The sequence below is a fragment of the Callospermophilus lateralis genome, chromosome 3 (genome assembly GCF_048772815.1).
Source record: "Callospermophilus lateralis isolate mCalLat2 chromosome 3, mCalLat2.hap1, whole genome shotgun sequence".
Taxonomy (NCBI): Eukaryota; Metazoa; Chordata; class Mammalia; order Rodentia; family Sciuridae; genus Callospermophilus; species Callospermophilus lateralis.
The window spans coordinates 195,191,440-195,207,186 of record NC_135307.1 but is presented as its reverse complement, the minus strand read 5'-3'; the positions used below and the strand labels follow the sequence as shown (position 1 = coordinate 195,207,186).

General features: G+C 59.7%; 1 protein-coding gene across 1 annotated transcript in view; it reads right to left on the bottom strand.

The window, feature by feature from the left end:
• Positions 1-15,747, bottom strand: part of Phactr3 (phosphatase and actin regulator 3) — a 172,083-nt gene that overhangs the window by 56,703 nt on the left and 99,633 nt on the right. Inside the window, exons 2-4 of the mRNA XM_076849507.2 lie at positions 10,993-11,154; positions 7,800-7,877; positions 2,316-2,498 (exon numbers count right to left, since the gene is read on the bottom strand). Coding sequence (XP_076705622.1) covers positions 2,316-2,498; positions 7,800-7,877; positions 10,993-11,154 — 423 coding nt within the window. The remainder of the gene's footprint in view (positions 1-2,315; positions 2,499-7,799; positions 7,878-10,992; positions 11,155-15,747) is intronic.

Below are 15,747 nucleotides of genomic sequence, written 5' to 3'. Positions count from 1 at the left end.
CTCCTGTACAGACTGCGGCCTACAGGGCATCCTGTGAACTTGCCCAAGGTCAGGGAGAGAAGCTGGGCCCAGGGGCAGGCACTCACATGCCTTGTCTGCTTGGTGTTCTGTTTTCTCTGACATTGGGTGACATCTGTCAGGAAATCAGCTCCAACGTGGAGGGACTGGGCCCAGATGTCGGCTGCTCCCTTGGGTGCTGAGGTTCAGGATGTGAGAACGGGAGAGGGCAGTACTGGACCAACAGCTGGTCCTCCCAAGCTCTGAAACAGGAGGCTTCACGGCGCCCTCAGGTCCCTTACTCAACAAGCAGTGACTACCTCGTTGCCTCCACAGGCCTGAGGCCGGAGGTGACAGGTGAGGCCAGGCAGACCCCACAGACAAGACCCCACAGTGGCTGATAAACCGGCCCAGTGGGGCCTCGGCTCTGATGGTCGCAAAGAAACTGCACATCTGGATTTTTTAAATATTCAAAAAAATTGTAAGCCAATGTTTAGAGCAGCATTCACAATCTGTGCATTGTCACAGTCTGTTCCCTCATTGAGGTACCCCTGCAGGGCGGGCTTCGGAACAGACCCAGAGCCGCCTGCTATGGGGACAACACTCCTGGTGCAGGACCAGGGCCTGCAGGGCAGGGCAAGATCACAGGCTTAGGAGCAAGATGCAGGTGGTCCCACATCCCAGGACACACAGCCAGGAGGGGCATCGCCTCCCAGGGTGTGTCTGCAGGCCAGAGACCATGGGTCCAAGGGCTGGTGACCGTGAGGACAGGGACGGTGATGAAGGCTCATCATAAGTGGGGCAAAGCTGTCCGAGTGCCTGGGAGCACCAGGGCTGAGCTGTGTGTTCCAGGGATGGCCCGATTGGAGCAGCCCTTGGGTTTGTGTGACATCCTTAAAGTTGATCAAACAAGCTCAGAGAGGTGACGTGACTTGTCCATGGTCACAAAGCATCCCACGTTAGCATCAGCCTGGTGTCAGAGACGGTGTCCCATCTGTCTTTAGGGGACTCGCTCAGCCTGCCGGTCTCCTTTCCATTATGGACCCTGCTGGTTTCCTGGGCCGTCTCCACTTAGGGCACAGCACTCAGGGCAGCTGTCTGCCCAACACCTGCCCTGAACACACCTGTCCACGCACCTGTCATCTCCAGGGGCCTGAGGACCCGCCTGCGTCCCTGAGGAGTGAGCGGTCAACGCAGACCCCCCTTTGTACTTCCTGCTCCTGTTGGTGTGTATCACTGAGTGACCTCACTTTTGTTCCAGTTTATTTGTACGGAAACCCCTCTCCTGAGCCTCAATGAAGCCACTGGTGCTGAGCAATGAAAATAAGTACAGCACTACTGAAATGTTTTCCCATTGTCTGTCCCCGTGCCACCCACATGACATCATGTCCCCAGGGGCTCAGGGCCCACAAGGAGAAGCTCGGTGCACAGTGAGGAGCCCGCACCCGCCACGCCCCGCACCACTGGCATGTCGCTACCCGGTCCCCACCGCGGCACTCGACAGGTGAATCCCCTTCACTCCTGCTGGACTCTGAGTGCCCTCTGGGAAGCTGCCCAGCCCTCGCCTCTGCCCCAGCTCTGGCCGCACCCGATCACCTCCAGCCAGTCAAAGGCCCCTGCTCTCTCTGCTCCTTGGCCAACTAAGGCCACCGAGACACCACGGCTGTTTCAGGAGTGGGTTCACTGCGCCCGCCACCCCTTTCATCATCATCTCTGGCTGCTTCTGAGCCTCCGGCCCAGGGCTGAGTGGCTGCATCAGAGCCACCTGGCCCCTCCCAGGACAAATCATCAGCCCCTGGGCTCTGCCATCCTCCACTCCTGTTCTCTGCCTGGTTCCCTGCTCCTTGCTCTCTGCGGGGTCTTCTGCGCCTGGCCCTCAGGCAGGGGCAGCCCGGAAGGTCCTCCATGCAATGCGCGGCTGCAGCAGACCTCTGCTCTGAGAGCCCAACCCAAGCCACACAGCTGGCCACTGTGCTGGGGTCAGCTGAACCCCCCCACCCCAGATGCTCCTCCTCCAGCGGCTTCTGTCCCCGAAAGTCCCAGTGGACACACAAAGGCATACCAGAAAGGTCACCCATGAGCGTCTTTAGCAACTCACTCAGCCGCGCCAGACTTGGGGAAGACAGAAGAGTGGTTCTTCACATGTTTGTGCCAGCTCTGTGCCAGGGCGTGGCAGGGCATGGCAGGGCTGGAAGCAGCCTTCTTGAGAACAGTGCCCCATGTGAGCTGTGCCCAAGCCCTCAGCGGGGACCCCGGTGGCCCCCCAGGCTAATGATCATTTGGGGACTAGCTCAGCCCACAGGATCTCCAGCAGGTACCTGCATCATCCAAGTGGGTGTCCGAGGACAGTGGCTCCTCCAGGGAAGCCTGGCCCTCCCCGGTGGCCACGGGGCTTCCTGGCTGCACGTCATTTGCTGTCAGCATCTCCTGCTTGGGAGTAGAGGGTTCACTCTGGGTGGACCGGGGGCCTCCGTCGGGGCTGCACATTTTGCTTTCAGCATCTGCAAGGAAATTGAGCCATCAGCGGGGCCACGTCTCTCTCCTATGTCCTTTTATTCTTATAAGACTCCTTGGGAAGATGCCACCCAGGCCCTGGTGCCCACCCTCCCCAGGGAGTTTCTCCTCCTCTATGCTCCCAGCCCAGGCGACCTGTGAACCTGAGCCCCTGGTTTCAGTGTGCCCACTATGACGCCAACACCTGCAGGACGCTGGACAAGCCCCCACCTACATCCACTCTCTTGCCTTTGGCCTCTGTCTCCCCTACTCTGGTCCTGCCCTCTGCCTGATGGCTTGCTGGGCTGTGGGTACCAGAAGGCCTCTGTCCCAACAGCAGGCTTGGGGACAAACCAGTGTTCGCCCTGGACATGTCCTCCCCGGGTGCTGCACTCTTGCCAGGCACCTCTGTCCTGCTTCCCTTGGACACATCAGCATCTGGCCAATGGTGGGCGCCTTCCCTGGCTGCAGCCCCTCTCCCTGGAGGAGAGCTAGGCGGTCAGCCTGCAGATCTACAGCCAGGATGAATTCAAATGTGAGCCACGGAGGTCTCAGCAAGGCCAGCGGATTCTTCCCAGGAGGGAAGGACCTGGGTACAGCCAAGGGACTCACTGGGTGGGCAGGACTGGGTGTCACACCTCTAGTGTCTTGGCTTGCCATGATGGTTTGCTCATGTTTGACTACCTCCGTGAGTCTCTGCCACTGGCTCCCCTGGAAGGCAGAGGAGCACATACCCAGGGACACGGCATGGGGCCCCACCTTACCCACGCCAACCCATGCCCTGGGTGGCTGGGGCAGCTGCCTGCGTTTACAGGCACCACTCCAGGTCCTAGAACAGCCTCATTATTGCTGTCAATCATAACCCATCTCCACCACCATCACCACAGTAAAAATAAGATGGCTGGGTCACAGAACTGGAGCGGCCGAGGTCTCCAGCATCATGAAGACCCCACGCCCCCTGCAGGTCTAGAATCTCTCCACTGGCCTGGCAGCTCAGCCACTTTGCAGGGTCCCTCTGGGCTGTGCTCCGAGTGCCAGCCCAGAATCATGCTCAATGAGAAGTTCGTTCCCAAAATAGCCCTGGTGCCAGGGCCGTTGCTAGGAAACGCTGGTTGGGGTGGGGGTGGGGTGGCTCAGGCCCTGCTCCTCTCACTCAGGGTCAGTGGGCTCCCTGCAGCCAGGCTGCTCCACACTCACTGCTCTGCCCCTCAGAGGGCTGCGGAGGGAGTGCAGGGAAGCGTGCTGTCACGCTGAGCAGGCACACGGGGCAGGGAAGCACAGGCCTGTGCACACAACATGCACACACAGCCCCGGGATCCAGCCACAAAGGAACCAGACTCCGGTTATTACTGTCCAGTTCCCAGAGCTCGCGACTCCTGGGTCACTGAACACAGCGCTGAGGTACATATCTAGTGGCGGCGCATGAAATTCCTAAATTATTTAAGAAACTGCTGAGTCAGTGCACACAGGAAGATGGGGGAAATTTGTTCAGGGACACCATGGTGTCCACGTAGGTGGACGTCCGGCCCTGTTTGGCTGGGGACCTTCAAGCCAGAGAGACTGGTCTGTTCTTGGTCACAGACATTTCGGAGGAGGGACAGAGCAGAAGAGACAGGGTGGGAAAGGGTCACTTCCCACAGTGACTGGCCCCCTCTCTTTCATTTGTCTCAACACCACAAACGGGCATTCCTAGGTCCCAGCAGCTTAGCAGAACTGCAGGAAAGAGAGCGGCCCAGATGGTTCCTGGACACACACACTGACAGAGTCCTAAGAACATCTGCTGAGGGGAGGGACACAGACCCGTCCTCTGGGCCCATCGGGCTCTGTCCTGTCAGCCCTGCCCAGGGCCCAGCTCACATTGCTGCTTGGGCAACTCCAGGGTGGTGGGCATGTAGGCCTGTGTTCATCTGCCCTGTGTGCGAGCCACGGGACACTAGGAGGTTTGTCCTGACCAAGGAAGCTCACGTTCGAGTTTGTGGGTCACCAAAGATGCCCGGCTGTACACTTCCAGGGTCGGCCCTGCCTGCAGTCCTGGCCACAAGGCACGCACACTCAGTGCAAGCGGCTGGCCACAGGGGGGCGCCCATGGCCACAGGTTGGTCCTCCTTGCTGGGAGGTGGTGGTGGCTGATTCCTTAACCCAAACCCAAGAAAAACCAAGACCTAGGACTGCCCATACCCTGCGGGAGGCGGCGGGCCTCAGCCCTCACACCTCTCCCCTTCTAGGAGGTGGCTGAAGGCTCCCCTGACCTGGGAGGCTGCCAGTCCCCATCAGTATGGGAGAGCCTCCTGGTGCCCCCAGCACTGGACAAACTAGACAGGTCAACCTCAAGGGGACTTGCCAGGGATTTTCTCAGAGGCCCGTGACCAACATCTGTGTGTATCCTGTAGCTATCTTATGGCTGCAGATTTACCCAAAGAATACACCAAGAGAACTTACGCCACACCAGAGTTCAGGGAAAGCAAGGCCCCCAGCCCAGCCACCCAGGGGCAGCCCTGCTCTCCCCTTCTGATGTGCCCCAGAGACTCCCTGGCCTTGCTCACACATAAGGGCAAGCTCGCTGTAGGCCCCCACTGCTGGACTCCCCTGGGCGTGTCTCTCACCCACGCCATTGTGGGGCAGCAAAGAGGAAGACTCCTCCTGCCCAAGCCCCTCTCCTACCCCCGTGTCCCACCCATCCCCTACAGACACCTTCTCTGAGCCCTGGGCCTGCTCCCTCAGCCTAGGGTCACCCCTCCTTCCTGATCTCTGCTCAACCTTCCTGAAGTTGGAGTCAGCTGGGGAGGCTCATCAAGCACAGGCGCCCACGGGGTCTGAGAAGCATCTCATTGAGCTGATCCCAGCAACAGGGGATCGTGATGGCTGCAGGTGATTCTAACATGCAGCAGACACAGCCAGCCTCCTGCCCACGGCTGGCCTGGACAAAGACACCCCCTAAGCCCCACCAGGTGGGCCCTGTCTCCTCTTCTTAGGGTGTTCTGGGTCCTCCTGTGCCTTCCTCTTCTCAGTTGTGACTCTGTACCAGTTGTGGAATTCCCTCCTGCTTGTGCCCCACAGGACGGTGTCCTGGGAAAACAGCACCTGTATCCTTGGCTAACACAGTAGACGCTCAGTAAGGCTCTGCACCATCAATTTATGGTGCATGCTCGCTCTCAAGGACAGAGATGGCACTTGTGGTCACCTAGTTCCTGCTCAACAATTGCTCAGCAAGAGGGAAAGAGGGGTGAGGGTTGGGAGTACACCCTGGGGCCCCGAAACAGCCCTCCACCTATTCATTCCATGCAGCCCCAGGCAAAGAATGGATTTTACATCTTCAAATGGTTGGAAAATAAGAAAAATAGTTTGTGACTCATAAAAATTATTTGAAATTCAAATTTATGCATCTATAAATAAAGGTTTATTGGCACACAGCCATGCCCACACACGTATGTACCATCCCTGGCTATTTCTGCCCTGTGACAGCAGAGACGGGTGGTTGAAACTGCCTGTAGGGCCCCTGCTATGGTATGTCACCTAACACAGGCAGGAGTTCAATCCCAAAGCACAGATTAAAGGTATTAAGCTGCTCAAAACAATCTGACCGTGGTGTTGTCGATGGGAAATTTGGCATTAGGTAAGAGTATCAGAGTGAAACCCTTGATTGTATTCTGGGGACCTCATAAGAGGAAGAGGGACCACACAGACACAGACAGGCTGTCTCCTTACCATGAGTGCTGTGCCACCACAGGGCTCTGCCGGCAAAAAGGCCGTCACCAGAACCGAGCCAACACCAGCACCTTGCCCTCTGGCCTCCAACACTGGGAGCTGAGGAAACCCCTTTACAAAGTCAGCTCCTTGGGCCCTTCAGTACGGCCATGCAGCGCAGACGGACACAGCCCCCAAAGCCCCGAACACTCACCATCCGACCCTTTCCACAAAAAGGCAGGCCACCCCTTGACCTGCAGACACTGGCCACTGGGCCTCTGTTCCGACTTCATCCAACAAAACCATCTTACAAAATTCAGAGTTTAAAAAGGCCAACTGTACTCCTCCTGAAAACGCTCCTCTTTAATTATTCAAAAATGAATTTTTGACAAGAATCAAATCTATCTTTACTTCCTCCTTTTTCATCAAAACTAATATTTTTTGGACTAGATGATGAAAAAACACATCATCATTTTTCTTTCCCCTTTCCCTTCCCAAGATCCAAATAAAGCCCTTTGGCAACATAATCAAAATGCCAGAGTTTGGCTCTTGGGTCCCATCCAAACTCAGAGTCCAGACTTCTCTTTCAGAAGAAAAAAAAAACTCCACCAAATCCAAGTCTGAATAGAGAGTGAAATGTCCAAGCACCATGGGGCTCCCTCCTGGGTTTCCTTGCAGGTGGACAGTCCTGGTAGTATTCAGCAATCCCCCTGTGGGCTTCCCCTGACATGCACAATCGACCCCTCACTCTGGACCTCAGGGAGGGGAAGGCTGCCGAAGCCCCGGACCCCAGCTGGGGTGTGTGCTACAGGCCTGGCTGTGCACAATATGGATTTATCGACTCCGTGAGAGTCCCTCCTAATGTCTGATACTTGGACCAAATTGCAAAGACACTAGTCATATTTTAAAACACAGGAAGTGGGAGGTAGGAATTAATATATGCACACAAGCCTCATGGAACTGGCTCTGTGGGGCTTCAGTGAGGGGGAAAGAGCTAGGCCCAGCTCTATAGAGATTTCTAAGTGGTTGTAGCGGGTTTTGTGAAACCCCCAACCAAGATTTCTCAGACCAGAAGGCACGAAGGGTGTAGGTGTCGGGATCTGAGCCCAGTGCCCTACACCAATTGGAATCCCTTGTGAAGAGGAGACTGGGCAGTAAAGGATTCTGTTCGGTTAATTGTGCTGGCAACAGTGATCAGCCTTGTGCAAACAGAGGGCCATGTGCACGCCACCAAAACGGAACTGCTGGACAGACTCAGAGACCAGGCTCTGGACTGCATCTCTGCTCTCATGCGCATTCCCAGCGGGAGTCGCAGCCTGACCCTCACCTCCCTCACCTGATGCACACCTGGCACACGGAAGTGGTGGGAATAGACTGTGGAGTGGGAAGAATTTGCCCCAAATGGGGATTAAAACGCTAATATGGGGAAAACTTAGGACCAACAAGGTGCCCTTCTGCTCCCCAGGGGTCCTCCGCTGTCCGCAGGCTCCTGACTCTGGGGCATTTCTCCAAACTTGGAGGCTGAAAACCCCACATCTGGACACCGGACGCCCCTGACGTCCATTCTGTCCTGAGGGGCATCCCGCATGGCTGACCTTTGTGCCCAGGGCCCACACCCCTCTTACCCTGCTCCATCATCTCCAGCAGCCCCTGCTTGATGAGCTCCTCGCGACCCTGCTTGCTGGCCATCTTCTTCTCCAGGGCTGCACGAGACACAAGGTCCACATGAGTCACGGGCAGAGGCTCGTCCAGGTCACAGCAATGCCCACCTCAGGTTTAACAGACAGGGGACGGCAGGCGCCAGGCATGCAGGCCTGGCCCAGGGGCAGGTGGGGACGTCCATCAATCTGCCAAGCAGCGTCAGGTGAGAGGCTGTCACTCTCAAGGCCAGCCTGTAGCACCCGAACACACAGCACCGTCCCCCAGGGCACCCCCACCACATACCCCCAACTCACCAGCTGGGGAATGAGGCCCCCTGCCCCCAGCACCCTGGGGGGCTGGCTCACGTTAGTGGGCCACTCTGAGTGTCTGTCCAACACTCTTCCCAGCATCTCTCTCCCTGGGGTAGGCTCTAGCAGACCACAGGTCAGCAGTCTTCAAAGGATTCACCAGAGGGGCGGGCAGGGAAGGAGGGGGCCAGCCCAGGTCCCTCCACTGACCCCAACTCACTAATGGCACCCATTCGTCCTCCAGGTCAGCCTCTGTCCCTTCCCATGGCAGAACCAGCTCTCCCAGCACACCCCATGTCCTGCCTTCACTGGCCGCTCCACCTTCCCCTTCCTCCCTTCCCATTTGCCTACAGGTGAACCCCAGTTTCCAAACACACAGCTACGTGACCACTGGCTGCTTTCTTTGAAAGATCAAAGTGCCTGCTCTTAAGCAGATCGCAAAGCCCACCCATCCCACGTGCAGCCCCTGCCAGGGCTCAGGACACGTGGGGTGGGCTGGTCGCTCAGCTCGTGGTGGGTGGAGGCGGCAGATGGCCACCAGGTGAGGACAATGCAGTGGTAACTTCTACCCGGGCATAGGTGCTGGCAGCCCCCAGGGAGCAGATCCAACTCAGCCGCCTTCATGGACCCTGAGGTTGGGGTACTGGCGGGGACCACAGGGGTTCTATCGTAATGCCAATCCAGCATGAGCACCTGCTGTGCCCCGGCTGCGGCAGTCACTGTGAGCAAGACGCACGCAGCCTCTGCCCCAGGCCAGCACGTTTGGGCAGGATGGACCACACCTGTTTACAGGTGACAGCGTGGTGTGCCAGGGCTGGGGTCCTGGGTGGGGTCATCTAGGGAAAACAGTGTATCTGGGACTGCCAGGGCGAAGGCCAAGAAGGGAAACCAAACAGTGGGAGACACATTTTGGGGAGAAGGGAACATAGATTCCTTTCTGCAGCCTGTGCTTAAAGCGGGTCCCAGGTGCTGGATGTGTGGCCAATGCCAACGCTCTGAACTCAGCTGGGGTGTGCGGTGGAGATGGCGTGATTCACGCCCCCAACAGAGGGGCTCTGAGCCCAGCGGCCACTTGGCTGCTCCCATGGCCAGGTTTGGATGCAGGACTTTGCCTCCACTGACTCCAAGTCCTTCCCATGGCCCAAAGAGGCAGCTGGACATGGGGCAGGGGTGGTGGGGGCAGATACAGTCCACAGAGGGGTAGGAACATCAGTCCTTCAGAGTGGGGGAGCAGGCTGGAGGCACCCCCAAGGTGGACGGCTCAGATGCCGCCTCCTGTGCGGCAGGTGGGTGGCCCGGAGCCCCGCTAGAGTCTCATCCCAACCACTGCTGCCTGCGACATCAGGGATCCGATGCTGAAACCAACAGCCCATCACTGTGAGGGGATGCTGCAGGGGTTAAATGTCCTCCCAGGGTCACCAGAGCATCCGGGTACCTCAGCTCAGCGCCGGGAGAGGCGCGGGGCACAGGGTCCTGGGAGCAGGAGGCTCGCCTTCCAATCCCACAGTGAAGGTGCTGAGCCCAAGAGGGCCAGGCCACCTGTGCACTCCCCCTCCACGGAAGGTCCACATGGCAGGGCTGGGTCCCAGCACACAGGAGGACCTGGGGGTTCTTGAATAATGATGTGGCTTTGTCTTCATTCTTGGCAAAGAGAATTTGTCGACTGACCTCTTCATTAAAAAGTGGTTAGTGAAAACCAGGGTGAGTGGAGCATGGCCGCTGCCCTGGCCCACCACAGGGCACTGGTTACACTGCTTTGTCCCCACCTCCCTCCAAGCCCTGGAGTGTGAGCCTCTCCAGAGCGGGGGAGGAGAGCGGAACCCGGGGCCGCAGAGACAACGGCCTGCTGTGCCACCCACCAGGCCCGTCCCCGAGGCCCAGGCCCAGCTCCCGGGGCAGCAGCCCGGCTCATGGCGAGCAGCGCAGACAGTCCGCAGCAGGCTGTGGTGCTGGGCTCCAGCCAGAGCCTCCCCTGCCCATAGCAGGTCCTGCCGCGCTCTGGCCCCGAGTAAGGCACTCTCCCAGGCCCAGCCTGTTCCACTCCCTGGGGCAGACAGGGCCAGGAGAGGACTGTCCCAGCAGGGAGGGGCACAAGCGCTCTGTTGACACCTGCTGTCCCATCCCCAGTCTTGTCATCACCTTGGGGCCACGTGCCCGGGGTGCAGGCTTGTGGCAACAGTTCCCGCGGTGGGTTCCGTGGAGGAAGGGGCAACGGGACAACCCGGCGCAACCCGACTTCCCACAGAGCTGGGACAGGCAGGGTGTGAAGATGCAGCCTGAGTGAGTGTGGGAACCTTCTGGATCCTTGGGTGGGAGGCACTGGGACAGGTGTACCTAGCCAGAGCAGAGGTGCTAGAGGGTAGGTGGGCTTTCTGTCTTCACACAAGAAGAGCATCCTGAAGGTGTCAGGCCCCACTGATGGCCTCAGCCCTCAGAGAGAGTCAGGTCTGACCCAGGCCTGCCCCACCTGGGCCTCTCGGGTAGGACCCAGGTTGCTGCCCACTTCATCCAGCTGAGATCATGGGTGTGGGAGGGCAAGGACCATGGTGGAGTCTGGTGAGGGCTCTGTGCTTGCTGCTGGGCTCCGGCATGATGCCCTAGTCCAGCCTAGCCCTGCACTGAGTCGGAGCCTGTTAGCAAGGCCCCAGGGATTGTGTGCACTCCTGGGTCTGGGCATTGTCCCTGTATGGTGACTGGTACTGACCCACCCCAACCAGGTGGCTGGTTAAGGGAGGTGACCAGAGGGAGGCTGAGCAGCTTCTGGTCCTCAGAGCCACAGAGCACAGCCCACCCTCCTGGGTGGGGCCAGGAGACAGTTTCTCGCAGCACAGGGGTGACCCGGCCTCGGCCAGCCCCGCCCAGGGCTTACCTGAAGTCGTCTGCTTCAGCTTTTCATTTTTCTTTTTCCTCCATTTCCAGGGTTTGAAGATCCTGCCCAGGGTGGCCAGCTTGCTGTTCCTCCTCACGGGGGGAGTTCGAATCCCTGAGACCAGATACTCGGAACGCACCGGGGGAGTTTGGTCCATCTCATCTGGAAGACGAAACCAAGAGAGGGTCTCAAGTGGCCCCCAAGCTACCTGGCTGCTGGGGACCCAGAAACCCCCTCACCCTGAGGGGAGACCAGTGAGTCCTCAAGGCCTAGAGCCCAGGAGGGTCATCAGAGCAGTGGACACTCTGGGGCTGCTTCTGACCGGTTCATATACAGAGCACATTCGAACATGGACAGCCATGGGCAGCCCTCCCCCAACTCTGCCTTCCACTATGGTAATCAAAGACTGCCTGGGTCCACAGTGAGACATCCCCTGCCCCAGGGCCTTTGCTCACACTGTGCTTGCTATCTGTGCTGCTCTCTCTCTCTCTCTCCCAGCTTTTCTCTGCTTCATAAACCACCTACCCAGTCACACATTGCTTACTCCAGGAAGTCTTTTACCAAAGAGCCCTTCTCTTCTGCTCCCAAGGGCACCTGGGCAAGCAAAAAAACAGCAAATCCCACTGGGCACTGCCCTCCCCCAGCCTGTCAGCTCTCCAAGGGCAGAGAGCAGGCCTAGTACAGCTGCAGACCCCAGCCCAGGGACTGCCCATCGGGCGCCTCAGCAGACAGCTGCAGGCTGAGCTGGTCCATGAAGGACAGAGGGCAGTGGCTGGCCTTTGGATCCCCTCCTTGCTGGAGAAACCAGACCATGTTTGTAAAGTCTGTGGGATGCATGCAGATGGGTGTCCTGGGGAGCTGCTGGCAGGGGACTGGCTGCAACCCCAGGCCATCACTGGCGACTGGCTAAGAGTGGGGGGCTTTCCTCTTGTGGGCTGTGTGCAGAGGTGAGGAGAATACAGCGGAGCTCTGAGGACAGGAAGGAGGCGGACCTGGGGTCAACCGCCAGGTCGGCACAGCAGTGTGCAATACCAGCACTCCGTGTGCGAGGAGCTGCGTGCAGAACGGGCGCTAGCTGCAGGGAGGCTGGGAAGGGAGACAGCGCTTCGACACAGGCTGCCGTGCAGCTGGCCACACTGGCCGTGAGAGAAGCTCAGTTAGATGGAAAATGGAACTCAACTAGTGAAACGCTGGAGTCGGAGAAAAACTGCCTGGGATGACCAGCGCGGCCTCCATCAGCTCCGCGTGGACCCATCCCATCCTGACCCAGTTCAGAATAGTGTGCACACACTGTGGCAGAATCCCTCCTGGGACAGGGGAGGGATGTTCCCTCCAACAGTGACAAGGACCTGAGTCACCCAGGCTCCAGATCAACCCCCCAGTGTCCTTTGGGGGGAAGTCCCCGGCCTGCCTGTGAGCCCAACCTTGTCCAGGGCCTCCACCGCACACACACTCCCACCCTGAGCCCCGGCCGCCCTCCACACCCAGGTGAAGTCGCTTTATTGCCACCTGTGAGAAAGGGCTGGGACCTCTGGTCTCTTCAGATCCCAGAGTCCCCGAGCAGAGAGGCTGGGGGGCAGGATGGAGGGGTGGCCGACAGGTTTGGCAGCAGAAGGGAGAACCAGCGTCCCAGGGCCAGCAGCCCGTGGGGCCAGGACCTTCAGACCCCTCCTCCTCCTGCCTTCCCTCCTGAGGCATCCCTGCTCCGTCTGCTGCCCCACAAGCCTGGGGTAGGGCCCACCCTGGGTCCAGCCCCACAGGCAGCATGGGAAGAGCCAGCATGTGGCAGCATCGGAAGGACCACGGGGCAGTGGCCTCTGTGCCTGGTGACAGACAGACCCGGCTGGCAGCCTCTGGAGTTCCCACAGCTTGTGATTACCAGAGAACTGCCCCACAGTGGCCCACCCCAAGTCTCAGTTTCCACATCTACAAAGTAAGAAGCATCCTGCAGGCAGGAGCTGGAGCGTGGCCTGGCATGGCCACAGAGTCAGGGGGCACAGCGACCCAGGAACACGGGCCTATTGACATATGTGGTGGTGCGTGTAGATGGCATCATGCTGGGCTTCATGGTCACTTGGACATGTGCATACCAGGCTGGTCCCGCTGACCCTCCACCCGGACGTCCACCGTGACAGCTTAGAGCCAGCACACCACTGTCATGGGGCTCACTCGAGACCTGAGCCACAGACCGTGACTGTCGGCATCTGCTTCACGGACGAGCAGACCAGGGCTCAGAGCTGTGAACCGACGCTGGTGGTGGCCGGGATCTCCAGAACCCCTCCCGTCCCCAAGCTAGACCAGGACATGAGGCAGGGGACGCCAAAACAGGAGGCTGTCAGCAGAGCCAGCTTCCTCTGGCCCCGTTCACTGTGCAGTCTCCCAGGCACGGTGGCCACCTGTGGCCCAGGGAGCAGCCGCAGGTGGTCATTCCATCGGGCAGCAGTCCAGGGCTGCCTGACCGGGGACTCTTCCTCTTGGGCTTGGCGAACCATGAAGAAGTGGGGACAACGGATTTCTCTACCATTTCTCTCAAGAGGGATCCCAATTCCCAGCACCTGGCCCCTGGCGGGGCCCCAAGAAGTATGGGGGAACCAGGGTGGCCAAAGGGCATCACAGGCCCGGCCACCATGGCTCCCCAGGGACACGCAGCACAGGAGGATGCAGCCGGGCCTTCTCTCTCCTGAGGCAACTCATCCGTGTTTTCCCCTCTCCTTCCTCCGCCCACGATGCCAGATGGGAACGGAACTGCCAGTCCGCAAGGACCCAGGAGAGACGGCTGTCCTGGGAACGTTCCCGGCACAAGGACAGAAGGGCCAGGTCACCCTCAGCCTCCAGGTGCTGGGAAGAGGAGGACAGGGACGGGCGCGGGAGACCAGGAAGCAGCGCATTGCTTTATGTATGCTTTGCCTCGCCGAACAAAGGCCGGTGGGGGGTCAGCTGCCATTTAGACACGAGATGCTGTAGCAAGACAAGCCCACCCCAGAGGGAACCTGCAGGGAGGGTGGTCTGCTCCAGGCCACGGCATCCAGGGGCTAGTAGAGCCCCACAGGAAACACCCTGGGGCTCCCGAGGAGGGCGATGTGCGGCCTGGGCTTCCTAGCAGCAGGGGCAAAAAGAGCAGCATATAGAATAAACTGCCAATCAGCCAGGGTGTGCAACTCCACTGTCCACCACCCGCCGCCGTGGCCTTCTCCGGCCTCCTGACTGGCCTTCTGCCATCCTGGAAGCACAGCTCGAGTGGTCTCACCTTCCTGCTCAGCCCCTTCCCCAGGGCACCCGTCTCAGGACAAAATGCCATGAGATCACCTGGTCTGTCCTGCTCCCTGCTCTACCATCGTCTCAACTGTGCACTGACGGCCGTCGCGCCCTGCTGAGGACACAGCTCCCCTGCTCTGAGCCCCAGCCCTCTCCTCTTCCCACCCCTGCGCCTCCTGTCCCCCTAGTCCCGCTGAGCCAGGATGGGCATCCTCCACTCCTTGCCGTGGGCAAGTGATCTGCTCAGGATGGAAGGTGGGCAGGGGGTCAGCGCTGCTCCTCACCAGGGTCAGCACAGTTCATCGTTGGCGGTCTCCTGCGAACTCCTTCCCCTGGTGGCTAGAGCAGGTGCTGGGTCCCCACACTGAGACTCTCCCGGCTCAGAGAAGTGTGAGGGGCAGACCGCACAGCCCCCTCCCCTGCGGGGCTCCTCGTTGATGCACCCACTTGGCCATTCACCCACATGCCAGGTGTCATGCCGGGCACTACCATGGGAAGAGGAGACGCAGACGCTGCCCTGGGGCCCAGCTGCCCTCGGGGGCCTGACAGGGAAGGAGGTCACTGGAGCAGCCCTTGCTCATTCCACAGCGCCGGCTCCCGGGCTCTGCAGTTCCCTCTTCCTCCTCCATTTCCTGCCACCTACACGGGCGTCCCTGCAAACACTCGTGTTCATTTGCCTGTGCATCAGTGTCCCTGCCTGCCTACTGCCATACTGCCTTCTGATGGGAGGCCACAGCGAGGTCCCCAGGGCCCAGAACAGTCCTGGCGCATGGCAGGTGGGGATCCCTGAGATCCCGAAGAGGCCCTGGGAGACGTGAGGGGCACAGAGCTGGTGGTGCAGCTGGGAGGCGAGCAGGGCCTGCATGTGACCGGCAGGTGGCAGCTCTCAGAAAGGGGCTGCGCCAGGGCAGGGGGTGGGCCAGGGGGAGGAGGACCAGCGGGCAAGAACCGTGGATGCCCCAGGGAGGCTGCGGGGCCTGCAGGGGCTTGACCTGGACTCAGAGTTCAGCACAAAGTCCCTGCAGGGTCTTCAGCTCACAAGAACCACCACAGATGCCCTGAGAAGTTCCCAGGAGGGGCTGGGTCATCAGGCGCAAAGACCGCCACCTGGGGAGACAGGTAGCGTCGGTCTGCAGGTGGGTTCCCCTCCCCCAGGACAAAGCACCCGCTCCCCTCCTCCCGCCCCAGGCAGCTCAAGCCCAGGGCCAGGCCAGCCGAGGGCCAGCAGCAGAAGGGCCTTCCCGGGGGCAGGAAGGTCACCACGGATGCTGTGCCCTTCAGTGGAGGAGGCAGAGGAGGGTTGTGTGTGCTGGTGAGCCAGCAGGAGGGTGGCCACAAATGCCCATGGGTGTGTGTGCACAGCGAGGTGCACGTGGTGAGTGGGCGCACCTGAGGGTAGGTGCCCGTGGACCTGTGCGTGTGCCCACAGAGGGAAGGGACGGTGGGGAGGCCGTCTTCCCAGGAGTCCTCTCCGCTCTCTCCCTGGCGTGGTGAGGAGTC